Source organism: Sinocyclocheilus anshuiensis, unplaced genomic scaffold, assembly GCF_001515605.1.
Source record: "Sinocyclocheilus anshuiensis isolate Anshui unplaced genomic scaffold, SAMN03320099.WGS_v1.1 scaffold538, whole genome shotgun sequence".
Lineage (NCBI taxonomy): Eukaryota > Metazoa > Chordata > Actinopteri > Cypriniformes > Cyprinidae > Sinocyclocheilus > Sinocyclocheilus anshuiensis.
In genome coordinates, this window is record NW_015544166.1 from 1,069,233 (window position 1) to 1,096,735 (window position 27,503).

A 27,503-nucleotide genomic window follows, 5' to 3' on the forward strand; every position below is an offset into this window, starting at 1 on the left:
GGGGGGGGGGTACTGTAGTGGTATCATGGTACAGTGATTGTATCCGATGGTAATACCATGTTGCTGGTATCCCAAGGTACTTCAACAATGGTACATGTCAAGAAAACACGGTATTACAAGGATAGTAGTAAAATAAATATGGTAGGAGTCCCACGGTACTTTTAGTTACTGTTTCTTTACTGATTTTAAACATATAATTATTACTCACTTTCCTTTATATTTAAATATATATATACACACATACACATACACATACACTACGGGGCCGTTGAATGCTTGAATCTGATTGGCTGACGATGGTGTCAAACTCATTTTCACTGAGGGCCACTTCAACATTATGGCTGCCATCAAAGGGCCGGTTTTAATTGTAAGACAAATGTTACTATTCCTTAACTTTATTATTATATAATATATATTATATATTGTTAAATAACGGTCTCTTTATTTTATTATTACTTATATAAGTTACAAATATTGCATGCATTTGCATAGATGTAAAAATATATGTAATTGCTCTGTTATTTTAACATAAATCCTTTTAATTTATCAGGTTAAGAAATCCAAATTACTCTATAAATGTATCAATAGCATGATTTTCTGTTTCTATTTGGCATGCGATTTATACACAGAAATTTACTTTGGTGTGCATATGATACGCAATCAATGCTTGTAGTAGAAAAAAAAAAGTGGTGGTACTCAACCCCACTCCCTCACCCAAAAATAAATAAATACAAACTAAAGTACTAAAAAAGTACTTTTTAATTTTCATAATTCGCAATGAATGTATATAGTGCCACAATAAATAAATAAATAAATAAATAATTGTTTGCAATTCAATTCACATTTATTTGTATAGCGCTTTTCATGATACACTGTTGCGAAGCAGCTTCACAGAAAATGAACATTTCTACATTACATTTAGTAGTTTACTGCACTTTTAATAAAAAAAAATCAATCTGTGATACCAAACAAGAACACAGGGGGACGCCAAAAGACCACTGAACGAGCTACCTTGACCTGACTGATCCAGATTTACTAAACCACTGACTACTGCGTACACTAAAACACCAGGTTGCGTTAATTAAACTAATCTACTAAAACGAGAAGAAAGTCGTGTCTGAAAGCTGCAATCGATTTTTAAAAATTTGTTAATTGAAAGGAGAATATCGGGTTTTTCCGTGTGTGCTGCTTGACCATTGGTGCTCGAGCACTTGATGAGGTCCGCTTTATTCCTTTGAGCCGTCCACGCAGTCGTCATCAACGGAAAACTCCCACACCCGTAATCCTAACCATTGCATATCATATGCACACCAAAGTCAATTTCTGCGTATAAATAGAACTCCAAATAGAAACAGAAACTTGTGGTACTGATACGCACTTTCATAATTTACGAAATAAAGCAGCATAGATTTTTATTTTAAGACAATCATATGCTCTCGCGGGCCACATAAAATTATGTGGCGGGCCGGAATAGGTCCGAGGGCCTTGAGTTTGACACATGTGTTCTAAGGTGTGCAATTATTTTCAAGGAAATGCACGGCGAACGTAGTTCCAGGCAGGTCTTGACCGCATTACATGTCCATATCACTTCGCCAAATTATTTGAGTATTTCAAAGGTCTTTAAGGGGTCACATGATGCGATTTCAAGTTTTCCTTTCTCTTTGAAGTGTTACAAGCTAATCCTACTCTCAATAGAGTTTCAAGTTGAAAAACCGGACAAATGCCTTAAAATATATCATCTGATTGATGTCTTGAGGTGTGGCAACCGTAGTACAAGCGGAACAATTTACTTCGGTCCTGAGGTGGTGATGGCGGAATGGACGTTACACCTCGGGTGTGCATTATTTTCTAAGAATTCAACGGACCGAAGTCAATTATACCTTTCATATATAAGAGTTCAGATGCAAAAGCCCTCTAAGTGCCATCTGAAATTTTAATCTAAAATGAGCATTTTATCAGACTCCTATGTCCCTTTTCCATGCAATTAAAGTGAAATAATTGAACAAATATAGGAGCCTGATAAAAATGTTCACTATAGAAGAAAATTTCAGACGGCACTTTTGCATCTGAACTCTTCATATGTGTGTGTGTGTGTGCCTATACATACACTTTTTTATGCATCGTCTATATAAAAAAAATAGTGCTACCATGTCTTGTCAGGGTGAGAAATGTTATGAACAGTGTTGGGGAGTAACTAGTTACATGTAACGGCGTTACGTAATTTAATTACAAAATAAATGTAACTGTAATCAGTTACAGTTACTAAGAAATAATGTGTAATTCAATTACAGTTACTTATGAACATGTTAACGATTACAAAGGGGATTACATTTGAATATTTACACACTTCCACATACAGATTTAATTGATTTCGTTCCCAAATTGCGCTGACTACTCTGAGACATACGGCCCTATAATTTCCGCGATGCAGAAAACACAGACTGGTTCGTAGAATCCAGTCGTAAAAACGGAATTCCTATAGCCTAACGCGGAAGGAATATGCCACATTTTGGACGAATAAATCAAAAGTACGTCAGTGCACTTGAATCAAAACGCGATATGGACTAGTGTATGTGAATATTAAGCCGCGACAATATATGAATCCTGCACGTTCTGCCCCAGATAGCAAAAATAATCTGGGCCAGATCTGGCCCAGACCATCGGAAGTTCTGGTCCAGATCCGCACAACGGACTCGGGCCGGTGGCTTTTGGCACAACGGGCCAATACCGGCACGGATCCGTTTTTCCGGATCTGGACCAGAACTGGGTCAGCTCTGGACCAGATGCGGATTCCTTTATGGTGATTTGGGCCAAATGTGGGTCGGATCTGGTCCAGCACCATGCCGGATCTGGGCCAGCTCATTTTGTATGTATACATATATCACACATATACACACACACACACACACACACACACACACACATATAAGTTGTATACATATCTAGAATTCAAATACAATTAGTTTATTTGCATAGTACTTTTCACAATACATATTTCAATACAGCTTTACAGAAAATGCATGTTACTTTGTTACAAATAAAAAGAGTAATGTCCATATGCCACATATTATATAATTATAAGATATATAAGATACTTCGCATCACTCACAGTAAGAGACTTTTGGATTGCAACGTCATGGTTTTCACAGAAACATGGCTACACAGCGACGTACCCAATAATGCTATTGAGCTAGCCGGACGCTACACGCTCCGGGCAGATAGGACGGCAGATGACTCCGGCAAGACCAGAGGCGGAGGATTGTGCATTTATGTTAACAAAGCTTGGTGTACGAACTCTGTCATTGTTGGGAAACACTGCTCAGCTAACCTCAGTTACATTAATAAAGTAATTGAAAAAGTTACACTATTACATTTTGAATAGGATAACTTGTAATCTGTAACCTATTACATTTCCAAAGTAACCTTCCCAACACTGGTTATGAAATTATGCAATATCAATGGCAATGTTTTCTTCCATTGAATGCAAGATTTCTTACTATTTCTAAAACTTATATGACATAGTTTTTGTATCTGGTTGTCCCATACTGAATGACAGGGATGAGAAAACATATTTTGTGACAAAGATTATAACTGATTCAAACTGATCCGAAAGATTGCACCCAAATACAGAAAAATCTATATATTTCACTACTATTTTGTCAGTGTTTCTACATGTTTAAGCAATATTTTGACCGTAATAATACATAAATAAACCCCACTGAATTAAGTCATACCACTTTACAGAAGAATAGATCATTTTGCTTCTTTTTGTTAGTGTGTCTACATATTTATGCAATGCTTTATTTGACTGTGACCAGCTAAAAACAACCCAAATCACACTGAATTGAGTTGTGGCACTTTTAAACATTTTCCGTGGTGCATTTCAATGGCATCATTCTAGTCCCAGTATGGCATGAATGGTCTCCTATTCTCCAGAGCAGCAACTCTCATCCGTCAGAGGCTGACTCTGCCACTCCGGGGGAAAAATCCTCAGCGCCAGTCAAATGGCTCATTGAGAGCAACTAGGAGAAGCCAGGAATGCCAAGTATGCTCTCTGGCATCAGGAATGCAGGCCCACTCCCTGCTGTGGACTAGCATCCCCTCCCCTCTGCCGGCAGTCATGTGGCCCTGAGCTACATGAGAGCCGAGATGTCTTCTATCGGTGGGGTCCTTAAATGCGGATCAGTGAGCAGTGTGCAGTTATGCTGGTCTCACTAAATGTGGCAAGTGAGAGACGAGACAACATTAGTATGTCGCCGCTATATCAGCATCTGGCTCGGCTGGGGAATTAATGGGTGAAAGGGAGAACATCATATGAGACTGAACCACTGAACTAAATAGAGAGAAGAGGAATCAGATGTACAATTTTGTTTTCAGAACTGTGAAAGTCTGTGGGTGATGAGGCAAATACACTTTAATTAGAGTAGACAGCATATTTAATGTAACGCAAAGGAAAACGAGGCTGTGAAGGATATAGTTACAGTCTGTTTAATGGGTTGTACTATTGAGGAAAAAGATTCAAGGTAAAAAAATTTAATGTGACCACAGCTTAATTTTTATTCAGGTTAAATAAAATTAAAAATAGAATAAATAATAGCTAGCCTATAATAATAACTACATAAAAATTCTAATACTAATAATGATAAATGATTATAATGTATTTGGGTGCAATGTGACAAAACCTACGTAATTAGTGTGCAATTCCAGTAAACGCAGAGATAAATAGGGAAAAGAGGAACGTGAGCTACATATTTGCATTAAAAACTGTTAAGGTCTGTAAAAATGTAGGTAAATGTCAGTATTTAAAATATTTATGCCTCATTTATCAGAAATTTTGAACATCCAAACTACTTAGCAGATGCAGAAATTAACATGTTGGATAGATAAACATTTTTCAATGCTCAAATCCTTGTTTCTATGCAAATTTGAAATGTACTAGATAATCCTAATTTTTACAAAGTGTGATTTGTTTTAGGAAAACTAATAGGGAAATAATAAATAAGCATCCCACACAAGCTGCATGTTTATTGGATAATAAAAATATGTAATCTTGAGGTTTTTTTTTTTTTACTGAGCTGTTCTATTCATATTTTGAACCATGTATTTTATTCTACATCCATACATTATGTCTTATAGCACTCCTCTCAAATGTATTTTATTTTGTTATACTGCATCTTATTCTCAAACGTCAGGGCACAAAGCCAGAAGAGGAAGCCATTGCATGAGTCTGATTGTCAATATGCATGAATAGTTCTGTCCTGTTTTTGTAATGATATGTATATTGTGTAATTTTCCATCTTGTGGGGTGGAGCCAAAGACAAATTACTGAGCTGTTCTATTCATATTTTGAACCATGTATTTTATTCTACATCCATACATTATGTCTTATAGCACTCCTCTCAAATGTATTTTATTTTGTTATACTGCATCTTATTCTCAAACGTCAGGGCACAAAGCCAGAAGAGGAAGCCATTGCATGAGTCTGATTGTCAATATGCATGAATAGTTCTGTCCTGTTTTTGTAATGATATGTATATTGTGTAATTTTCCATCTTGTGGGGTGGAGCCAAAGACAAATTTCCGTGCGAGTAGACAATAAAGATCATCTTTTTCCAAACAACTACTTACAGACCATATTGTTTTACTGCATATGGCTATATATTGAAGTAAGAACAATAACTGAGCAGTATTGGGATGGCCAGCCACTATAGGAGAAACTAATTCTTCTAATAGCGTCTAGAGGAACTCCTATCGGTGAGGGTGGGTGGAAATAGGCCTGTCACGATAACTTTTTGTTGTGCGATATATTGCCCCAGAAATAATTGCAATAAGCGATATTATTGTCATTTTAAAGACCATTTTATGCCACTGAATATATAATCATAATGTAACAGCATAATAATGCAAGAAGGCCTACACACTTCCAAATGACAACAAACTTTAAACTTTTAAGAATATTTAGATCATGGAAATTAAGTATCAAAATATTAGATACCTTAAAAAAACCTGAATAAATAGTAAATAAACAATTTCTAAAGTAACAAGTAGAAAAAAAGAAAAATGCACAAAGAACTTGTATGGAGATTTTTCCATCTACAGATTTTTCCCTGACCTTCTTTTCTCTGTAAATTAAGGGTGCACACTATTGCTGAAAAACACAAACACTACTTAGCAGTCAGATGTCCGTATGCACAAAGGCACAGATCCCTAAACAAGGCCATATCTGCAGATGAAACTTTTTTTGTAGAAGCATTTTTTAAATGTGAACTAGCACCTTGTGACTACACCACATTATGTATGAGAAGCTGCAAAAGACACAGGCGCAAGTGGAATGTACAAAACATGGTGACATTCATTTTTTAAGTAAATATAATGGGCGATATATTGCGTCACTAAAAATTATTGAGGTCATATACATATTGCGCGATAAGTCGATATATTGATTATTGCAACAGGCCTAGGTGGAAACTATTCTTAGCTACATCTTCCTGTTAGGGTGGATGTTCAAAGTCTCTCTATAACAATTACAAGCTATTAGATTCTTTGTTGTCATCGTCCAAGTGCTACATATGCCAAATAAAGGAGAGTAACATGGAGTGAGAGTATTACCACTGAAGCTTTAGAGAAGTTTATTCAGTTGTGTGCGTGTGCATGTATTTCTGTTCAAGTCTTATCCAAGAGAGAGCGCTGTTGCTCCATATAGCCTATAGGCACAACTAATATGCAAGTCTACAGTACAAATTGGGAAGTCTATATAATACCTGGTGAAAGCTGTCTGTTAGCATTCCCATGTAGACGTATATGGCCTGCACACTATTAAATATTAAACTTCCATAAGGGGGTTTAAGCAGTGATGCCATAGAAAAAGCATTTTGGGCTCCCCACAGAACCTTTCAGTGAACAGTTCTTAAAATAACCTTTTTTTTCTTGATGTGGAAGACAACAAATAAACATTTGGACCCTTCTGAGTAATAGAAGTGTTCCAGGGACGTTAAAGATTTTTCATGGAACCAGAGTTGCCAAAAAAATTAAATAAAATAAAGAGTGCATGTTGCCATATTTAGTTAAGTGATTATATTTTCTTTATACTGTATTATATTTTACCACTGAAGTTTTGTAGGGTATTGGGTGATATCAATATTTCCCCCAGTCTTTTTTCCCCTTGTATAGTACTTTAAATGAGCAAATACACAAACATGATGCTCATATTACATTTTTATAAATGTACACGACGTCAACAATCTTAGTTGTAGGAGTTATCACAGGAACAAGATGTTCTTTATCTCTTCCTGATGCCATGACTCAACTTGTGTGAACTAAAAAGTCACTAGATTAATGGGAACATCCTGACAAAACATGAAAAACTAGTATTTTATTTACTTAGTCATTTATTAGACGCTTTTATCCCATTTTTATCTTATTTATTTATAGTACTGATGAGAAGTCTAACTAAACAGAGAAAGCTGTATGGATAAAATCACACGATGTGAGATTCAAATACAAGAAAAAACTGAAAACAGCCATTTCCATAAAAAAATTCTTCTCTGATGAAAAAATAGGGCTGTGGCTTTTATGGAAAGGCTTGGCTAGATCATATTGCTCAATAACAATCATCTACGTCAAGGTTCTTTTCAAAGCTGCCAAAATGCAACTTCAGCTTTGCAAAGACATGTCACTATCTGTGGAAGAACGTCTCAGTAAAGCGGAGCGGATTTCCATGGAAAATCGGGACCATAAATAACATTTAACCTGATTAACAATCACTCTGACCAGCTATACCTGATCGAGACGGTGCGCCGCACATCGCCCGCGACGACGATCATCGTGTCAGGACCGCTTCCCACGTACTTTTGCCTGGCTGATATCTTTCAGACCCCCTTTACCCAAAAAACATTTTGCTGCCTAATGGCACAGTTTCTTATGATGAACACAGCATGTTACACAAATGCATATTAACATTGTGTCTTATTATTGTCTTCATATAAACAGCATATAAAAGGCACAAACATTAAAAACATGTTTAAATGGGGGGTGGGGGGGTTCAATATTTTGAGTCCAGCATATTCATGTAGCATGTTTGTAGTATTTTTAAGCTTTCAATCTCTCCCGAAGATTTTGTTTTCTACTCTTGCAGGGTCTTCTTCATATAAAGTCAGACAAGTTCTTTGCAGAAACCAGAACAACAAAGCAAAAAAAAAAAAAAAAAAGTAATGAGTGTGAAGAGTTGACTTCTCATATAACCATGTATGTGACATAAAAATCTTGAATCTTGAATATGGCTGTAGAATGACCAGCCATTATTGATGTTCTTCATGTCTGACTCACAGTAGTGTAGAGGAGGAAATAATTCCACAGCAGGCTTTAGTAGGTCAGTAACATTAATACACCGATTATTTCTCCTAGTGCAATTAAAGACTCGCCACCGATGGCAGTGGAGAAGATCACCTCGACCCGTTGCGCTTGGTGTTGTTGGCAGCAGCAGTAGTAGTCTGTGATGGAGACACGGTGGGAAGCTTCTCCGTCCAGCTGTCTTCTGGCCAGTCTAGTCCTTGAGAATACATCAGACCTCCGACAGAATCAACCAGCCCAAACAGAGCCACCAGAAAGGAAAACGCGGTTCCGATTAAACAGATCTTCAGAAAGCCGAGTTCAGACATGTTTCGCTGCGGATATCCAGGACTGTCCTTTAATTTAAAAAGAACAAAAGCGCACACGAGCCACGCTTCCGGAAGTTAATAACACATATTGGCTTAAGAATACATTTATTTTTATTTCTCATGTAAACTGGTTTCTCATCAATTTCGTAGGGAAAATGCGTTTGCTGAATAAGGGAAACGAATAGTTCCTTAATGTTACTTTGAGAAGCAAGATAAAATGCCCTAAATACGACCCAAAATAACTGACAAAATACCCAACAAATAAAGTTCAAACGCTCGTCTTTCTTACCAGGAGGGATGATGGTCTTGCTTGTGTGGGAATTTATTACAGCTGTGCCAGCTTTCCTTTTCATGTCATGACATCATACTAATCCTTCTGTGAAGTGGGAGTTTCCAAAATTCAGAACATCCAACATGCAGAAATTCCCGCGATGTGAAAGAACCGTCCTTTTGAGGGGAATCATTTCAACGAATCACTTGAAGCCGTTCACAAAACCGGTACGAATCGCGAAACATCACATTAATTAGCCTAGAAAACATGTGACATTTGTTTACGACGATTGTATAACGATTGATGTATATCGTTTTACTAACGCATTTCCTAAATGACTGAATTGCTGTTTTCGAACCGGTTCTTTGAAACTGTTCAAAAGAACCGATTAGCGGAAATAGACTGCTCATCAATTCCTATCTGGTTGCTAATTTAAATCTATAAAATCAGCACAAACAACTAACTCGTTTTACTAAAATCAGTCAGTGGTTAATGACTATGAACTTATTGCTTATTCCAGTGAAACAGGATGTTCTTTGTGAGTCACCAGAAAGTACCAAGGAACATCGTAAAGTAAAAGTCACTAAAACGTGTTTGAATTCAATAGTCGCATTCATTTACACAAAATATTAACAGTAGGCAGTGTTGGGAAGGTTACTTTGGAAATGTAATAGGTTACAGATTACAAGTTACCCTCCTTAAAATGTAATAAGTAGTGTAACTTTTTAATTACTTTATTAAAGTAATGTAACTGATTACATTTGATTACTTTTTGATTACTTTTCTAAATTTCTAATGTTTTCAACTGTTAATCATTTTCAAACATGTAAACCAGGCAGGGTTAAACTTACAATATGTGCTCAACACTGATGACTCTCAGACTTTCGAAATCCTTCATCACTTGAATTAAGATTATAATATTTTCATTTTAAAGGAGACATTGGATGCAAAATGTCTTCATTTGCATATAAAGGTGTCTTAGCAGTGTGTGGACACAATGCCCTACAATGATAAAAATTAACTCTTTTTTTAATCCCCCAAAAACCTAAAGAGTCTCAATTATAAAGCCATTTTGATTTTGGAGTGAATACCAGACCTTGTGTGCAATTCAAAAGTTTAGCAATTTATTTAATCAGAGTGCAATAGCCAACCATATCCTCCTGAGAGACCCAGCTATGGAGTTTTGTCTCTGTAGATTTTAAGTGAATTTCTCCGAGATCTTGCATGTCACAGTTTTAATCTGCATGTCCTGTAAAGAGCACATTCAGGGCTTTTCACAGATACCAAATGTTTGGATGGCTGACATTAATTTAGTGATAAAATTGTAGGCCTACATCCTTATGGAAATGTGATAATATTTTGTAATTGTTTAAATCGGATTAATTTTCAAATTGTTTGTCATAAATCAACATCGCCGGAAAATGTTATGGGGTTTCAAATCAAATACGACTTCCTGTTATGAAACAGGTCATCATTTCATACACATCCTCTGTAGAGGACACCAGGACTAAAAGCATGATTATTACACAGTTTGGGAGACAAAACAATTGAATAGGAAAATAAATTATATATCAATATTCTTATGAAATATTATATGTTATGAAAATCTGAGCAATTATTACTACCATTTACACTTTTTTTCAACATGCGGTCACAACAGCACATTAATATGCAAATTAGATACATTGTATAGATAACATTGTGTTTAATGGGAAAACCAGTTTATGAATATTTTATACACATTGCATAAAGCAATGTGGTATATCAAATAATTCTGTTATATCTTTTATAACATAGTTGAGAATAATTATTATACAAACTTTGGAATAAAAAAAATCCTGAAACCTAAAAATTAATTGGTAATTTTTTAAAATCCTATTGTTTTTGCCTTTTCATGTCTATTCATTTTATTTTATTTTCAGAGTCCTGGTGTCCTCTACAGAGGACATAGCATAACATATGAATAAAATATAATTTTTCAAAAATGTTTTCCTTTTTTTTTTTCTTATGCTCTAAACAATGTAATAAGAAAAAAAAATACTAAATTCACAAAGCTTTTTTTTTCTGGGTCTCAAGAGGATATGGGCAACTGTGTAATGGAGGAGATATGAAGATGTAAACGTCTATGCTGCTCTCTTCTGGTCGAAAGAGAGAAATGGATGATTACCATATTTAAAATTACCATAAATGGTCGATAGGGGGATCAGAAACCAAAAAAAAAAAAAAAAAAGTACCAACATTTTTTTGGACGTGTACAAAGACAATACCATGTAAATACCATAGTATATGAATATGGTAATTGATTAATGTCATAGTATATATAGTGCTATGCTTATACATTCGTATACAGTAAATCTTCGTAAGAGGTGAAATGGACTGTAGGTAGATTTGGATAAATAATAAAATAATATATTCAATTGAATTTAATTGCATTAAATCAGGAAAGCTTTGTTTAAATGTCATTATCTTTAAAAAGTAAAACTGAAACCATGTAAGAGGTGCAATGGACTGTAGGTAGATTTGGATAAATAATAAAATAATATATTCAATTTAATTTAATTGCATTAAATCAGGAAAGCTTTGTTTAAATGTCATTATCTTTAAAAAGTAAAACTGAAACCAGCTGCTCACCTGACGAGTCACACACAGACTAATTCCCGTAACGCACTGAATTGCTGCACACACACAGGCAGCAGAAGGTCAGGAGAGGACCTCTGTCATGTGCTTGACCCTCTCACACAGTTTAGTGAATGGGACTCCCCACAAAATATGCATGAGATTCCTTATCATGGTAACCACATGAGAAGAGAAATGTTTGATTCACCAGACAGGATAACAAATGCATTATATATTTTAGACAACTATGTAGATAAATGATTTTACATAGTTTCGAAGATCTTCCACACACTGTGTCAGGTTTTGCATGTGTGGTTTTGAAGACAGTCAGCTACTGTTTTTTTTCATAATGTCTAAGAGGATTTCAGTTTAAGCTACTGCCTCAAACCAGTAACCACCTGCTTTTGCTTAATATGAAATATACAGGAAAAGAAAGCCTTCAGTTATAGTGCGCAATGCACTTATCAGCTACTCAATGGCAATGTGTTTTGACACATAATCTGTGGCCTTGCCATTGTAAGGCATACTTATTTAAAAAGACGAAAAATTTATCTTGATTGTTTATGAATAAACCCCTAACCCTAAATATTCTGCATGTGCTAGACATGAAGGATACTTCAAAATAAGTTGTAAACCAAAAGAACGATTTTTGTTTGGCAGACGAAAAAAATATCAGAGGCTAAGCAATATAGGTATGAGGTATAATATATATGTAATATAATATAGGTATGAGAATATCATGGGGTGGGCTATCTTAACTTGGGTAAGTAAGCGTCACCTAGCAAACACAATGAACACCCTAGCAAAATTTTAAATGTTTGTTTTACGTTGTTGTTTTATGTTGGTTTTTATTTTTTATTTATTTATTTTTATTTATTATTTTTTGTTTTTGCTTGATCTAATTTGTTTATCTAGTTTGTTTTGTCTGGTTGTTCTATAGTTTGTTTGCTTGTTTAATCTCATTTGTTTGCTTATTTGTTTCATCAACTTTTTCTGGTTGATTCATCTATGTTTTGAGTTTGTTTCAGCTATTGTTGGGTTTGCTTGCTTTATCTTGTTTGTCTGTTTGTTTTATGCCTCCTATGCCAGCAGCTGTTGGCTCTACGCACACATTTATACACAAAGTCTGTCAGTGAAGTGCCTTTTTAGTCTTAATGGTCCCCAAGTCTAATTCTCCAATCCTCTTTGTGTGAGTGACATGCGCTCTTGACAGAACCACAGTTAAAGCCACAAAGAGAGAGAGCGCATGAGCAAAACGCTCCTTTCTATCTCCTCAATGTCCCAGTATGTAACTCCCTCAGGCTTGAACATTCCCTTACTATCTCTAGTTTGTCTATTCCTTGTTCTCGGTCCTCCTATTATACCAGTGCTTTCGCACACAGGGGCCAGTGGGATTCAGAGGTGGGAAGATCTCCACGGTGACACCTTGGTCTCCATGTGAGCAGGTGCGTAGAGCATGGATCCACAGTTCCTGGGAACTCACTCGCCCTGGCTATATGAGCTCAGTCAAAGCAAAGCTCTTCGCTCACCTCATCAAGCACAAACAACCACAGGATCCTGTTGAAATGAAACCGCTTAACTCTGGATTTACAGCTAGATAGATCACTTTTAGCCTTCGTAGTTACATACTTATTTTCATTCCATTCTTGAATCTGAATCTTGGATCCATAATTGTGCTGTTTTGAACAGGATTCAGAGACCATCATTTGAATTTGCACAAGACTCAGCCACAAGACTGGCTTGGACTGGTTGGATTTGTTTTGGAAATGAACAGTGCACAGACTATATCCCTAAACAGGACGGAGATGGAGGAGATTCCAGAAGACTTCAAAGAACAGGAGATGAACCACGAGATGGTGAACAACACTGCATGTTCTCCCAATGGCTTCCCAGGGGTTCCTCATGTGCGCGGACATGAGTCTGCAGCCCAGCGCTACACGACAACACGTTTACGAGCAGGTTTTCCAGACAGGTGAGTCGAAGGTCACAAAGTCAGAAATGTTATCGGTTCTTGATAATCGAGATTTGAGCATCACATATTCTTCTGAGCCTGTTTCTTTTCTTAAATGCATTCAACTTGGACATAAATCCCCTTTTGTCATGCTATAATTAAATGTAAGACTTGTTCTAATCTCTAATCTTTAAAACCATCAAGATTAGGGGTTAAAATAGGCTTGTATAATTGAAGGGCTTAAAATCTGATGCAAGGTCAGCAAAAGTTGACATTTAAAAGAGCTATTCTGGGCATAGCAGATCAGGTCTTCTCCAGCTATGCAGTGGAGTGTGAAGTCCTGGCAAAGTCCAAATGGGTCAGAATTAAAAACAATTTTATTTCAAGTTTATTTGTATAGCACTTTTCACGATACAAATCGCTGCAAAGCAGCTTTACAGAAATGACTGAATTAGCTGCTGGTGCAGGACGATATTCTGACCCACATGTCCACTGACCCACATATGGTGAGCTACATATAACCGCTTCACCTCTCTGTTGTGATGGGAGGAGACAAGGGTCAGGGCTTTTAACGGCTGTTGCCTCTGACACACACACATGCTACTATTCTTAACAAATAGAGCCATGCTTATTGTCTGTACTTCTTTTATACACACTCACTTGTCTAAATAAATGCTACAAACCCACATGCACTTCCCATCTCACCCCAATGGTCCAAAAGCTCCCTGGGCAATCATGGGATATGTGCTCACATTACCATTGCCTCTGACAATTTTGCCTGGGGGTGTCAGACTTAAAGTAAAAGATTAAGCCTTTGGTTGCTTTAATGAAAAAGATCATAATTTGAGTTGTTGAATGGCATGCCAACAAATTTCGTGTACAAATTGCTGTTTTATGGTTGGCTACCCATGTTAATCAATGGAAAGCAAAGCAAAGCACACCAGACTTGATCATGAATTGCATTATAGTGCTATAATTGTTCAGTTTTTACAAGGCGCTACATTGCGGTGTCTAAACAATGAGAATATGGATAGAGGAAATTATTAACATGGTAGACATTACAAAAAACGTTCAATGGATGGCCGAAGTTGCTACTCATTTTATAACATTAAAACTGTATTTTTTTCTCTTTTTTCCCCTCAGAAGAATAAGTAATGTGCACATTAAAAGACTACTTTTATCAAAATTAGTTTGGGCTTTCGTGTGGGCAAAGTGCTGGCCAGTCAATGGAGAGGATTTGTAATCTGCTTAAGCACTGTCATCCTTCAGCAATTGGCATCAGGTAATTGGTTGTGGCTGACTTTTAAATCTAGCAGTGGTGCTAGACAATTACCAGAGCCACCAAGTGTCCTGTCTCTGGTTATAACATTATGTAATTGGGTCATTGGCTTATTTTGCATTTATTCAAGACTTCATGAGAAAGGACTTTAGAAAAATACATTAAAAATGTCATTCATTTGGACAGTGACTTGAATACAAATTTATGATAAAGAGCTTTTCAATTTCAGAATTTTAAGTTTTAAGTAAAAAATGAGGTGTAACATTATACAAGAAAAGTCTGATATTAAAATTCTGATATTCTTACAAAAATAATGTAGTTAAAAAGTCACTTGTTGTCAGTGTGGCCTAACCAACATTTACATGTGACCCCCTCCCCTCCCTTTAGACCCTCACTTTTTTACCTTCCAGTAAAAAACAAACAAAACACGTTTTGATATATTAACTTAAGAAAAGCGTTTTACAGTTTATTATATCAAATGTATCTAAAAATAGTGTAAATTATTAATTAATTTTGGGCCACATGAATACAAATATTTAATTTCAATAACTTGACACATGCATTTGAACCCATATCAAATGATTTCACCTTTTTAATGTCTCGGGCATCCTTATTTGACACTGACCCATACACAATGTATAAATATAGAGCACGAATGGAATATACGCACTAATGTGGCGGTAATGAAAGAGTTAACCATGCCGTCACCACGTGGATGTGGAGCTGTTGAGGATATGACGCGCGCGCTCTGTGTCTGCCTCGCTTTCTACATAAAGCCAGACTCATCACAAAACCCGAATTCAAACGAGACCCTCTGAAGGATCTGAAAACCCGGACAATAGGGTGTATAGATGAACTAACCGGTTTTAGATAACGCATTCTCCTACAGAGAGCGGTAAACTGGGTTTCCCCATCTGACGCGCATCAGCTCCAGATACACGCGTGCTCATCTATAGAAAAGGTTTGAATTTATATTTACTCGGGTATCATGTTAAATATGGTTATTTTAGTAATGTGTAGCAGGAGGAGCACTAACAAAGAAAATCTTCACCAGGTTCGCTTTTGATTTCGATAGAGACTCCTCCGGGTTTCCCTGACTTACATTTGATTAATGTACATAAATGTAGGTCACCGGGCCAGCAGTGCGAGTCTGTAGATTAACTTACTGTATTCAAAGAGTATGCATGAATTCACAAATACAATATTTCTGTCAGTTTACGCCCGTCTATGTGCATGTGTCAACATCTGTTCGTTTATTTTTATATCGCGGTTGCAGATGGAATAATGTTAGTAGGTCACGGCGCTGTGATAGTTACATTACAACACCAGGACGTGTTTAACGTGCGTTTTGGTTATCGATTGACTGTTTACATCGTGAACCTAAACGCATTGTTCCTAACATTCCACGCGTCGCGACATGTGGTTTAACACAGACAGAATCTGCGTGGCTTCCTGTTAACTGCTTTTTACTAAAATAAAACCGATGAGAAATGCATTTCCTGAAATAAATACTATTTCCTCCATAGCAGAAAAAGGAAAAGTGCTTAGATTGACATTAATATGTAGAGACCGACAAATCGACCGATATTTGGCCAGAATAAGACAACAACCTTGGCTGATTTCCATCCGCATTGAGTAGATTTAAAAACAAATATCAGCTGATACTCGGTCACTTAGATTAGCGACCTCAGCCAAAGTCAATAAAAACAGTGGCATTGCCACTGGTACAGACAGAGTCTATAAAATCAGCCACATTGAAATCAAATATCAGCCATGTTAACATTTTTGGCATCAGCCAGACACCGTAAAACAATGACAACCTCATTGGCACAAACTAAAACAGACACATCACAAACAGAGTGGCCAAATATAAGCAGACATCTATTAAAATAATAATCTATTAATATTCTATTAAAAACAGTTCCAAAAATCTACCAGTAACATAGTCCAGGATTTCCAGACGTGTTTCCTGAGGGCCACCTGCCTGAAGAGTTCATCTCCGACACATTTCTCTGGAGGTTTGTAGTAATTTCAAACATCTTGATTGATTAGCCAGTTCAGGTGTGTTTGTTTAGGTTTGGAGCTGAACTCTGCAGGAAGGTAGCCCTCCTATGGCATGATTGGACACCATTGGCCTAGTCAATGGATCATTTTAATTTTAGTGAGTTTTGAGTAAATATTGTGTAAAAGATGCTTAATTTGCTGTTGCCCTCCCTGCTCTCAGGTTATAATTTTTTTTTTATATTGATTGACAACTACTAATATTGTTTGTTTTGATTATCTGATTGGAGCTTTCTTTGCAGAATCATGGGTAATGTAGTTTTCACTCATGAAAACTACAACTACACAGCTCTGTTAAACATCACTGTTAAACATGATAATAAAAAAAACAAAAAAAAGTTGAAATAATGCAAACTGGTGGCTTCAACAAAAGCATATACCATTGATTAATAACTCTGCAGCTCAAAGTAGGTATGTCTTTAAGTGATTGTTAAAAATATATTCTGCTATGGAAAAATGAATGGGATTTTTATATATAGTGGAAATTCAGAAAAGATGAGAAATTTGAATGGAAATTCTATTTAGACTATAAACAGAATGCCAATATAAATACAGAGATGGTTGGACTTTGCTCGAAAGCAAAGTTGCAGATTAGCTATGACGAGAACTGTGCTATTTACAGGTTGTGTTTGTGTATTTCTCTTTCCAGTATGGCAGACTATCTGATAAGTGGAGGAACGGGCTATATCCCTGATGACGGACTGTCTGCCCAGCAGCTCTTTTCAGTTGGAGATGGTCTCACCTACAAGTAAGTGCTTTTCATTGGGTTCCTCTCCCTGCAGTGATACTCTGTGTGTATGTAATGGGCATCCACATTACAGATCAGAACAGCAGTCTGTCCGAGACGGACTCACGGCGGAAGAGATTTCCTCTATGGGGGACGGTATGACTTACAAGTGAGTAATATGGCCCTTTATTTAAGACATCGTCTTCTAGTGAGCTCAATAAGAGACGCAAACGTTCCAGCTGTATACAGTCTGGATGGTCTATTTAGGGTCCTTGCTGTTGGGAGACAATCAAAAGATTCTGATTTCAATCGCTGGTGGGGCGGGGATTTCAATCGTAATCTATGCCACATGTTATATTAGCTTGGTTGAGCCAGGATATATAATTCTGTGTATGTAATAATTTGCATGATTGATTTATACAAGCTCAAATCAAAGTGGTTTCTTAAAGGGACAGTTCAGTAAAAAATTAAAATTGTCACCATTTATTCTTCCTCTTGTCATTCTAAACCTGTATGGCTTACTTTCTTTTTTGGAACACAACAGAAGATATTTTGAAGAACGATGGGAGTTTGAACAACATTGAACCCCACTGACTTTCATTTTACAGCCACTAAAAAATATATCCTATGTATATTACTAAAGAAAGTCATACAGTTTTGTGTGTCATGTTTGACAATGCATATATATGTCTTCATTCTGTTTACCCATAATGCATTGTAATGGTAGACTGTAAGGAGTCAAACTTGTGTTCTGACGGGTGACATTAGGACATGGTGAGTTCATGAACAGTCTCGCCTTTAAGATTGAGATTACAAGGTAAAAGGTCCAGCTGTATAACTGTCTTATATGTAATGAAAAGTGTGTAGGGATGCATTGTGGGCCGCATGACTATCCTCACGCTGGCGTCATGTGAGGGGGGGGTGTCATTCTACACACACACATACACACAGACAGGGATAGAGAAAACACAGTTATGTCTGAAACCCCCCATAAATCTGACACAGGTGTGTATGTGCTGAATTGATTTGTGTAATGCACACGCATAACTGTATCTGAACAGTTTTTTTTTGTTGTGTGGCATATGGCACATGAGGCTCAGACCTCTGTTGTACTGATGTGAGATGTCTCACCCCTGTGTTACTTTGCAGGCTTGTTGTATGTTTTTTGAAAGATTATTTTATCAAAGAGATAAAAGATATTTCTGTGCCTCCATAAATATTCAAGCAAATTCCTCCATTTATAACATTAGCTGACTCAGGCCATGTCATTTTAAAATGCACATAATCTGGAATTTTTTCTGTTTATTCAAACTATATTAAAATGTTGCAACAGGCACCATTTTGATCTCTATCAAATCTGACTTAAAAACCTCACACCTTTTAGGATTTTGGGCTTTTGTTACATAGTTTACTCAAAAATGTCATCATTATGTCATCATTTACTCACCCTCATTTCATTCCAAAAGCTGTATGATTTTCTGTCTCACAAAAGAAGATATTTTGAAGACGTTAGTAACCACAGTTCGATTACCATTGACATCTACTGTATGGACAAAGAACACGGAGACATTTCTCAAAATATATTCCTATGCTTCAAAGAAAAATATCAGTCATACAGGTTTGGAATGATGTAAGGAAAGGTAAATGATAACAGACTTTATTTTTAGGTGATCTGTCCCTTTAAGAATGCACAGATATTAAAATGTATTATTCTCAAGTTATTAACAGTATTCAACAATTTATTTTCTAAATAAATAAAAAACCTATACTCTTAAAAACTAAACTATTGTTTTAAATTTGCACTTGCAAAGGAATTTATTTTAGTTACTTTTAGTCTATTTGAAATATGAATTCAATTTGTTGATTTGTTGAATCCGTCTGTTGAATTCGAATAACTGAAGTAATTGATCCCATTGTTGAATTTTAAGTTGACAGGGATGGAGCTATTATTTCCCATTGGTGTATTTTGATTTTAAAATATTCTTTATGAATCAACCCCTCTTACAAGCTAAAAACCTCACATTTCCACCCACTGGCTAACATGTCTGCCTCCTATTGTTCATTGAATCTTGCTCAAGAATACAATCAACTGAAGTGAAATTGCAGAACTTAAATTCTTGTAGGCTTTTTTAGTCTGTGAAAGAAAATGTTTGTTTGTTGAGTGTGACCCTGTAGCTTGTTTTTTTCCCAAACAGTGAATGAATCTAAGTACAGTGAGGCAGAATGGCTTCACTAATGTTTTTGAATAAAAAAAAATAGCATGAGTTATGCAGGGGATTAGTCAGATGTCATTTCTCTACAAAGTATGGATGATAAGGAGATACTGCACTCAAACTGAAACCGCAACTGGATTACGGAACCGCTTCAGTCAGAGCAACTGCTTATTGAAACCATATAGCTGAACAATTAGGATGCAGTTTAAATTTCAATTAAAAAAACATTTGTAAATGTAGGGTTTAGTGGATCACCATGTTACCTGGATTTGTTCAGAGCTGGTTGGAATAAAGCTGTAGTCTGTGGTGATATTTTTGGCACTGTGTTTGTCTGCATATTTGGAGGTAGTCTGGATTTCAGTCTGTACTGTCTTTGAGTCTAGTGAAGTATACAGTCTGAGTCATCTAAAACAGACTTGTTGTTCCACCAGAGAGTCTGTAGAGCTGAAAGTCTGCAGTGAGTTCATTAACTGATTATAGATGCTAATATGTACGTTTAAGAGATTATTTAGGTACGTAAACACACAGAAAGTAACAAAGCAACACTACTTAATCACAACCATTCAGAACATATCTGATAGTTAGTATGAAGTTATGTGGAGCAGGTTTCTGAACCAATCCAATTTCATTGTGGGCAGGGCCATCGCATTCACTGGAAAAAATGTCCATTCATTGTGGCTTGTTAGGACAAATAATCTGATTAACATGGATAAGAGCTTTTATTGCTTGGTGCCACTTCACTTTTAGGAGTAGCCTGTGTGGTGTAACAACTATTACTCCCTGCAATATTCCTGGCAGTCAAAACAATTCTTGGATTTGTACTAAACATCTAGACTCTAGCACATTTAATCAGGACAACTGTCTGTTTATTTGGGCTTTTTTTTGATGTTCACACCCTGTGTTGTTGATGTTTAGGGGTGTGTGGTCAGCTCATGTGGGCGACACAAACTCCTTATTTAGCCCACCACAAGAGGAGAAAATATGTTTATGTCCTTCAAGTTGCCTCTGTCTCTCCCTTCATTTTTACGTATACATAACCTATTCAGAATCCTTCTAACTTTCTCTCTCCCTACTGGGTTTTGGCACTCATCTGCCAAGTAGTTACCTTTCGTCTGCATGAGGAGCTTTTTTTCTCTCGTTCTTGCTAGTATTTATGTCATCTGGTCAAGGAAGTCAGCAGGATTTATATAGCACGTATCGGTGGATTTCAGTAGGCCGGTGAAGGTTTGTTTCATGTAAATGAGAACATGTCAGAATGTGCCTGGGCCTCAGACGTTCCTCAAGTTCACCTCAAAAACCACACTTATTTTAGAGCTCCTCATGATTTAAGGTGTCATAAATCCAGCAGTCAGCATCAGGTTTTCATTATGCTTGAATGTTTATCTGAAGCATAAGTACCACCTCCTCTCCCTTTAAAATAAAATGGAAGTTTTGCAACATTTTGCTCATGTCTTTGCATCTTTGCATCTATTTAAATGCTAAAAATGGACAAAATGAAACTTAAGGAGGTATGCAGTACCATTCAAATGTTTGGGATCAGTAAAATTTGTAATTAAAAAAAGTACTTTTATGTAATACTATGTATTAGTGCATAATATTTTGAACTACTTGTAATATTACTATTTATAATAATAAGAAAATCTTGAGCAGTAAATCAGCATATCAGAATGATTTCTGAAGGATCATGTGACACTGAATACTGGAGTAATGATGCTGAAAATTCAGCTTTTCCTTCACAGGAATAAAATGCATTTTAAAATAGGAACATTCAAAAAAAAAAAGTTACCGTCACCAAACTTTTGAACGGTAGTGTTTGTTTCTCTTGCAAGAGAATATATATATATATATGATTTGATTCTTGGTCAGTGATTGTTTTATCTCTATGTGTCTCGTTTGCAGTGACTTCCTGATCTTGCCTGGCTTCATTGACTTCACCTCAGATGAAGTGGTGAGTCGTCTGTCTTGTATCCTCCACACTTTCATTCACTCATTCGGTTTGTTTTCACAATGACGTGTTGGTTTAAACAACCCATCTGTGTTTTCTCTGGACTCACTATTTTCAGCTAAAAGGCTGTCTCCTTTGTTTCATTGCTCACAGGCTTTCCTTAATTGTGAAAAGTAGCACTTCACTTTTTGTGACCTTATTTGACTTCTGTAATACTTAATTCAGCAGTTTTAAATTTGCATCAAATTACTTGTAAACCAGCTGCTTTTTCTCCCTTTTATTTGAATTTTGTTCTATTTTGTGAACAATGTTCACAATCCACTTGCACACATTAAAATTAAATGAACTTTGAACATTCTGCTGTATTATCTTTTGTTTTCTTTTTTTCTTTTTATTGCCTTTGGCGCACAGTAGGGCTTTAAAATCCCTGTATTGAATATAATAATGAATTAAATGAGGTCGAAGCTCAAAACACAAAACAACTGCGAGTGTGACCAGTATTGAAACTGAAACTCCTGTTAGGCTGGTTTAATAACAGCTTTAATGTCTGTGTCTGACTTTTCTCTGAGACTTCACTAGCTGTCCTTTACTGAACCATAGATTTGGGAAATTTCCCACTATGGTGTCTGTTTTCCCATGAGGCCACTCTTCCCCAACGGTGTGAATGCAAAAGCGTATTTTGGGAACTTTAGGCTGTTGGTACTGACAAGGTGAATGTTTGTGAGCTTATCTGTGTTAGAGGAACACTTCTCAGCACTGGTGTACAAATGAAGGTCACAGACTTCATAGTCACCCCATCTTAACCACTTCTACCCACCCATTTTTGTTTTAATAATTTTGATTTACATGCACTTTTACCCACATGTGCATGCTTATATGTGCTATTCTTTGAATTAGTTCAAGTTATTTGACCTTATCATTTAAATTCTTTTTCAGTGTATCTGAAGGAAGTGTCTTCTCTTATGCTTACCAAGGTTGCATATGTCATATTTTTTTAATCAAAAACAAACTGTAATATTGTGAAATATTATTATCATTTAAAAGAACTGTTTTCTAATATTTATTTCTGTGGTGGCAAAGCTGAAGTTTCAGCAGCCAGTACTCCAATTTTCAGTGTCAAATGATCCTTTAGATATCATTTTAATATGCTGATTTGCTGTTCAATAAACATTTCTTATTAGTAATGTTTGCTTTGTACGTTGCTTAATATTTTTATGGAATCCGTGATACTTTTTTTTCAGGATTCTTTAATGAATTCAAAGTGCAAAAGAACAGCATTTACGTAAAAAAATCTTTTGTAATATTATAAGTGTCTTTACTGTCACTTTTGATCAATTGAACGTGTCCTTGCTGAATAAATATATTAAATCTTACTCCAAAATTTTGAACAGTAGTGTTTTTTTTAATTTTTTTTATTTTTTGCACCAAAAACAGTTATGTTTTTATCACACAAAAATGTTATCACTAGGCATAATATTCCTGTTGATATGATGAGGTACAGCAGTAATTGATACTCTTCTGCCTCTATTGGCCAGACATGGAACTACATAGTCAAAATACACTCACTTTTGTCCTGAAGTCAAGCAAGAGATCATAATTGTTTTATTAACAGAAATATTTTTTCATCATTTCCAATGATATTTTGTGTAGGACCTGACCTCAGCATTGACCAAGAAAATCACACTGAAGACCCCACTCATCTCCTCTCCTATGGATACTGTTACCGAATCCTCAATGGCCATTGCCATGGCAGTGAGTACCTCTTAAATCCTTTTTTTTGATTAGACTGAACTTCTGTCAATAATTAATATGAATGTTTCGGACTTGTTGCTCAGCTGATGGGAGGAATTGGCATCATTCACCATAATTGCACACCAGAGTTTCAGGCCAACGAGGTGCGCAAAGTGAAGGTAAGACTGCGTCACCGTTCATAAATGTTTAATGTAAGGTCTTCTGTGAGTGTGTGTGTTGGTACCTGTTAATATTTGATGTCAAGGTCTCTGTGTATGTGCCTGCAGAGGTTTGAACAGGGTTTCATCACTGATCCAGTGGTCCTGAGTCCTCGTCACACTGTAGGTGATGTACTTGAAGCAAAAGTTCGACACGGATTCTCTGGAATCCCTATAACTGAGACGGGCAAGATGGGCAGCAAACTGGTCGGCATCGTCACGTCACGAGACATTGATTTCCTGTCTGAGAAAGATCATAACAAACCCCTAGAGGAGGTAAGACTGCCTGTGTGATCTTGAGCATCTACACCAGGGGTGCCCAAACTCGGTCCTGGAGGGCCGGTGTCCTGCAGAGTTTAGATCCAACTTGCCTCAACACACCTGCCTTTAAGTTTCTAGTATGCCTAGTAAGAGCTTGATTAGCTGGTTCAGGTGTGTTTAATTGGGGTTGGAGCTAAACTCTTCAGGACACCGGCCCTCCAGGACCGAGCTTGGGCACCCCTGATCTACACTATTGTTCAAAAGTTTGTGTCCATAAAGGCTTTAAAAGAATGGTCTTCTTTGGTCTTACGATTCAAAAATATTGTTTGAAGTAGTGCTGTCAAACGATTAATCGCGATTAATCACATCCAAAAATAAATGTTTTGGTTTACATAATAAATGTGTGTGTATTGTGTATATTTATTATGTAGATATAATTACACACATGCAGGGCTTGACATTAACTTTTTTGCTCACCAGCCACTGTTGCTAGTGGTTTTCCAAAGTTACTAGCCACTCAGCATTTTCACTGGCCACAATTTTGCTGTTGGCAAATTACATTTTATATGATTAAAGTTGACTTTTTACATATTGCAAGTTACATGTTAAAGTTACTTGATTTTACTTGATTTAGCTAGATTCAAACCCTTTCAAACTTTCAAATGCAGACTGACCACACAAATCAAGACTACATGGTATATTAGCTGGTATATATGTGTGGACAAGGGGTGGGCAATATGACCATAATATGAGAAATTTTATAAGCTATTTTTTAGGCTATATAAAAAGAACAAACAAGCAAATTACAAATACAATAGTAAATTAAATAAACTTCTACAGTAGAAAATTTCTACAGTAGGTTTATTTATCATGTATACATTCATTTAACATCTTTTGTTGTTTGATTAACATTAATGACAGGTATATAATTGGGCTGCTGAATGCATGGACGGTATATACTATGAGACATATCCAGTTTTTACCCACCTGTTTACGTCCACTTAAGCCATAACCGACTGTATTCACGCGGGATACGCGGATTGGGTTTGGGGCATTGTGATTTATTGTGCTGCGTTACATCATTTTTCCCACCGTGTCCGATACTAAAATCAGTGCGACACACTTTACAAAAGCGTGGGAATTGTTGATGCTGCTTCGCGATAAGAAATTAAATTCCTCCGTCCAGCTGTTGTTGAATTTGCAGCTATATTTTGTTTTTTTTTCGCCGTAGCACCACCTGAGCTTTCTAATGCCATTTCTAGCAGTGATGCTTGATTCAACTTCCCCCGTATACATGCACAGATATCAACAGCGCAACTGAGTTGTAGGTTGCCAGGTTGAGGTCACAAATGGGTTCAAAACTGTATGATCTGTCTATTGTGTGAGTAGGATGCGTTTCATACAAGATCTGGCAACTGGACAACCTTGGAATAATATATTGATGTGATTATTCATATAACGAGGTAGGGCCATACAAATTACGGGAGTTTCCCGGGAGAAATAACAAAACGGGAGAGGGGCGGGAGATGGGTGTGAAATACGGGAGACTCCCGGGAAAAACGGGAGTGTTGGCAGGTATGTTTGACGGGTGTTAATGTCAAGCCCTGCACTCATGCATGTGAAAAATGTTATGTTTATAAATATATACATGAAATATATTTATAAATGAATATAAATATATACATGTAAATATTTTCAAAATATATACAAGCATGTGTGTGTATTTATATATACATAATAAATATACACAGTACACACACTTATATTATGTAAACAAAAACGTTTATTTTGAATGCGATTAATCGCGATTAATTGTTTGACAGCACTAGTTTAAATGCAATTTATACCTGTAGTGGTAAAGATGAATTCAGCAGTCATTAGTTACTCTAGTCTTCAGTGTCACATGATCCTTTAGAAATCATTCTAATATGCTGATTTGCTGCTCAAAAAATAAAATATTTTTTTAAATAGTGATTTGAAATAGAAATCTTTTACATTACATACTGTTTACATAATGTATTATTTACATTATTAAATAGTGTCTCTTTTGATCAATTTAAAGCATCCTTGCTGGATGAAGAAGAAAAAAACTTAACTTAACTTAAACTTACTTAAGTGCTTGGCATGCTGTACCCTTATGGCTGTTCATCTGTAATTGTTTTCCAGGCCATGACTAAAAGAGAGGATCTTGTAGTCGCTCCTGCTGGTGTCACACTAAAAGAAGCCAATGACATCCTGCAACGCAGCAAAAAAGGTGAGAACACCAAAACACAGACTACAGTCATCAGGTCTAATTGGACAATCACAGCCATTTTAACTGAATATCAAATTCTTTTAGTTTGTACTTTTAGTGCTTCAGTCCCCTTTCCCCCACAGGAAACACTATAAAATACAGTGTTTAACAATTCTAAAAGGTCTCAATGAGTTTTATTCATTTACTCGACAGGTAAACTGCCCATCGTGAATGACAAGGATGAACTGGTGGCCATAATAGCCCGCACAGACCTGAAGAAGAACAGGGACTATCCTCTGGCCTCCAAAGACTCCCGCAAACAGCTGCTGTGTGGCGCTGCCATCGGCACCCGTGAAGACGATAAATACCGTCTGGACCTGCTCGTGCAGTCTGGGGTGGATGTAGTGGTTTTGGTAGGTCAAAGCCACTGCGGTTGTTCTAAACGAAATGTCAGTCTGTCAGTCATTGGTTTTGAAAACTGAAACGAAAGCAGATGCTGCCTGTTGCTTGAGGGAGCTTATCTCCAAGATCAGTTTCATGTAGGCCTATATTCAAAACTGTCATAAACTATTTTGGTGTTTCTGTTAAAGGTGAAGTGTGAGGTAAGTCCCACTAGCATCACCAGTATTGAGGTTTTTATTTGTTTTTCAGGATTCGTCACAAGGCAATTCCGTATACCAGATTAACGTGATCCATTACATTAAGCAGAAGTACCCAGATCTGCAGGTTGTGGGAGGGAATGGTAAATATGGATTGAAATACTATCATGAGTTCACATACTTCACAGTTGCTCACTCTTGTTCTCTAACCTCAGTCTCTGTCTCTCTCTGTAGTGGTTACAGCTGCTCAGGCGAAGAACCTGATAGACGCAGGGGTGGATGCGTTGAGAGTGGGAATGGGCTGTGGTTCTATCTGCATCACACAGGAAGGTTGGGACTCAATCTCACACGCATGCAATCAACAAAGTATCCATATATTGCCAGGGATGCAAACTGGCAAACCCTCAGGGTGGTATGAGAGCGTTGAGAGTTTTAAAATGTGGATTTACAGTCGATTTGAGCATAAGGATATAAAAGAAATCACCCTAGACACAGTTATTTATTTTATTTTTTTAATTTTTTTAAATGGTCATCATCTTTATTATTATTCTTAATGTTATTTTTGTCTTATTTTTTTATTAAATTACACAAACATTACATTAGTATAACACTATTTTACTATACAAGTAATAATGTAACGTTATTTAATAATAATAATAATAGTCATTTGACTGAACAGAAGTAAAATTGCAATTCTAATATTCATGTTTTTTTTTTTTTTTTTTTTTACACATTAACCAA

At 36.4% G+C, this 27,503-nt stretch overlaps 2 protein-coding genes across 7 annotated transcripts in view; one reads left to right on the forward strand and one right to left on the reverse strand.

The window, feature by feature from the left end:
* Window positions 1–16,769, reverse strand: part of LOC107695907 (ras-related protein Rap-1b-like) — a 76,465-nt gene extending 59,696 nt beyond the window's left edge. The window contains exon 1 of the mRNA XM_016496020.1: window positions 16,710–16,769. The gene's annotated coding sequence lies outside the window, so the exon portion shown is untranslated. The remainder of the gene's footprint in view (window positions 1–16,709) is intronic.
* LOC107695905 (inosine-5'-monophosphate dehydrogenase 1b-like) overlaps window positions 12,808–27,503 on the forward strand; it is a 17,836-nt gene continuing 3,140 nt past the window's right edge. Inside the window, exons 1-12 of one of the 6 annotated variants that reach the window (XM_016496013.1) lie at window positions 12,808–12,989; window positions 13,343–13,516; window positions 17,485–17,583; window positions 17,657–17,731; window positions 21,675–21,723; window positions 23,371–23,472; window positions 23,556–23,630; window positions 23,739–23,945; window positions 26,097–26,184; window positions 26,377–26,576; window positions 26,815–26,905; window positions 26,997–27,092. In XM_016496013.1, coding sequence (XP_016351499.1) covers window positions 13,350–13,516; window positions 17,485–17,583; window positions 17,657–17,731; window positions 21,675–21,723; window positions 23,371–23,472; window positions 23,556–23,630; window positions 23,739–23,945; window positions 26,097–26,184; window positions 26,377–26,576; window positions 26,815–26,905; window positions 26,997–27,092 — 1,249 coding nt within the window. In that variant the 5' untranslated portion in view covers window positions 12,808–12,989; window positions 13,343–13,349. Of the gene's footprint in view, window positions 13,517–15,463; window positions 15,736–16,727; window positions 16,793–17,484; window positions 17,584–17,656; window positions 17,732–21,674; window positions 21,724–23,370; window positions 23,473–23,555; window positions 23,631–23,738; window positions 23,946–26,096; window positions 26,185–26,376; window positions 26,577–26,814; window positions 26,906–26,996; window positions 27,093–27,503 lie in introns of those variants that run through there. The other 5 variants (XM_016496012.1, XM_016496015.1, XM_016496017.1 and 2 more) reach the window with 5 other exon arrangements.